General features: G+C 49.7%; 1 protein-coding gene across 1 annotated transcript; it reads left to right on the top strand.

The window, feature by feature from the left end:
* Positions 1-361: 361 nt before the first annotated feature.
* TEOVI_000757100 (Trypanosomal VSG domain containing protein, putative) lies at positions 362-1,018 on the top strand (the record flags this gene model as incomplete). Its single annotated transcript, XM_067219898.1, has 1 exon — positions 362-1,018. The coding sequence occupies one exon, from the start codon at positions 362-364 to the stop codon at positions 1,016-1,018; it is 657 nt and encodes a 218-aa protein (XP_067075999.1).
* Between the last annotated feature and the right edge of the window lie 190 nt (positions 1,019-1,208).

Genomic DNA, 1,208 nt, shown 5'->3' with positions numbered 1-1,208 from the left:
CGCCCAATAAACAGGCAAAAAGGTCAATAAACAGAAAAAAGTTAAAACTGTCACCTCAGACGATAAAACGACGCAGAGAGACACAACCGTCGCCTGCGCAGCAAACATCGTGACGACCGCAGAACTCATTTTTCGGATCCACAATCAACTAAAAAGAAAAGGTAGTTAGAGACTAATGTTTCAAACCGAGCCTTGGGCGGTAGCAGTAGCAGTCACGTTGGCGATATCACCAGCAGACGCGCAAATCAATGAATACGCAAATATCGAGATATTTCGGAAGCTTTGCACAATTGTGCAGTGAACGGCGGCGACCTTCGACTTGCCGACAACCCAGCAGACACAACCATCCATATACACCGAGATGATCAAGCTAAACCTCAGTCTAGCGGACGCAACATGGCTTCGGCAGTTCAAAAAGCAAGCTGAACCACTTCAGTGGCAAGACACACTGCCTGACTCACACAAGAACGACGCAGACTTCGTAACTCTGTGGGCTGATTGGCTCAAAGCGGCGAAGGAGCTAAACCCGGAACCAAAAGCAACGGAGGAGAGATCAAAGTGGGAGCTAAATGACCTCGCAAAGAATAAACTAGACAGTGCCAGGCAGGAAGTATCCCAATTGACAAGGAAAGCAAAACGGCTGACGGATAGATGGACCCTGTTAGAAAACAGCAAGAAATTGAAAACAGCAACCGACGCTCTGAAGCGGCTGACGCTGGCCGTCTACGGCGACGAAAATAATAGTGACGGCACAATCGAAAAAGCAAAAGTATTCAAAGGCGGCCCGGGAGGCAGCCGAGATGCGACTTGCCGAGGAAATCTGGCAAGCAACAAGGCAACGTCAATCGCGGGGGCTCTGCTTTGTCTTTGCGCAAAAGGCAACACGGCAACTGAGGTGGAGAAACCATGCGCCGCCTTCCCAGCAGCTTCCACAGCATGGCAAGCAAACGGAGACAACAGCAACTACGTATTTCAAAACCTAATGAAAACGTGCCCAAAGCCACGCCAACAACACTAACGGCTCAAACAATACTGCAGATGGTAACAGCAATCAAGTCTTCGTTCAACCTGCAGACAGCGGCAGCTTACCTCGGCGCATTTGAGACCACTGCCTGCGACACATCCAAAAACAATGGGGTATCCGTAGCTTACACAGATGTCGGCCACACAGCAACAGATAAACTAGGCAAAATCCCGTGAATACGGCG

The sequence above is a fragment of the Trypanosoma equiperdum genome (assembly GCF_001457755.1).
Source record: "Trypanosoma equiperdum strain OVI genome assembly, contig: ctg_1007, whole genome shotgun sequence".
Lineage (NCBI taxonomy): Eukaryota > Euglenozoa > Kinetoplastea > Trypanosomatida > Trypanosomatidae > Trypanosoma > Trypanosoma equiperdum.
The sequence above is the reverse complement of the archived record's forward strand: the minus strand, read 5'-3'. Positions and strand labels throughout refer to the sequence as shown.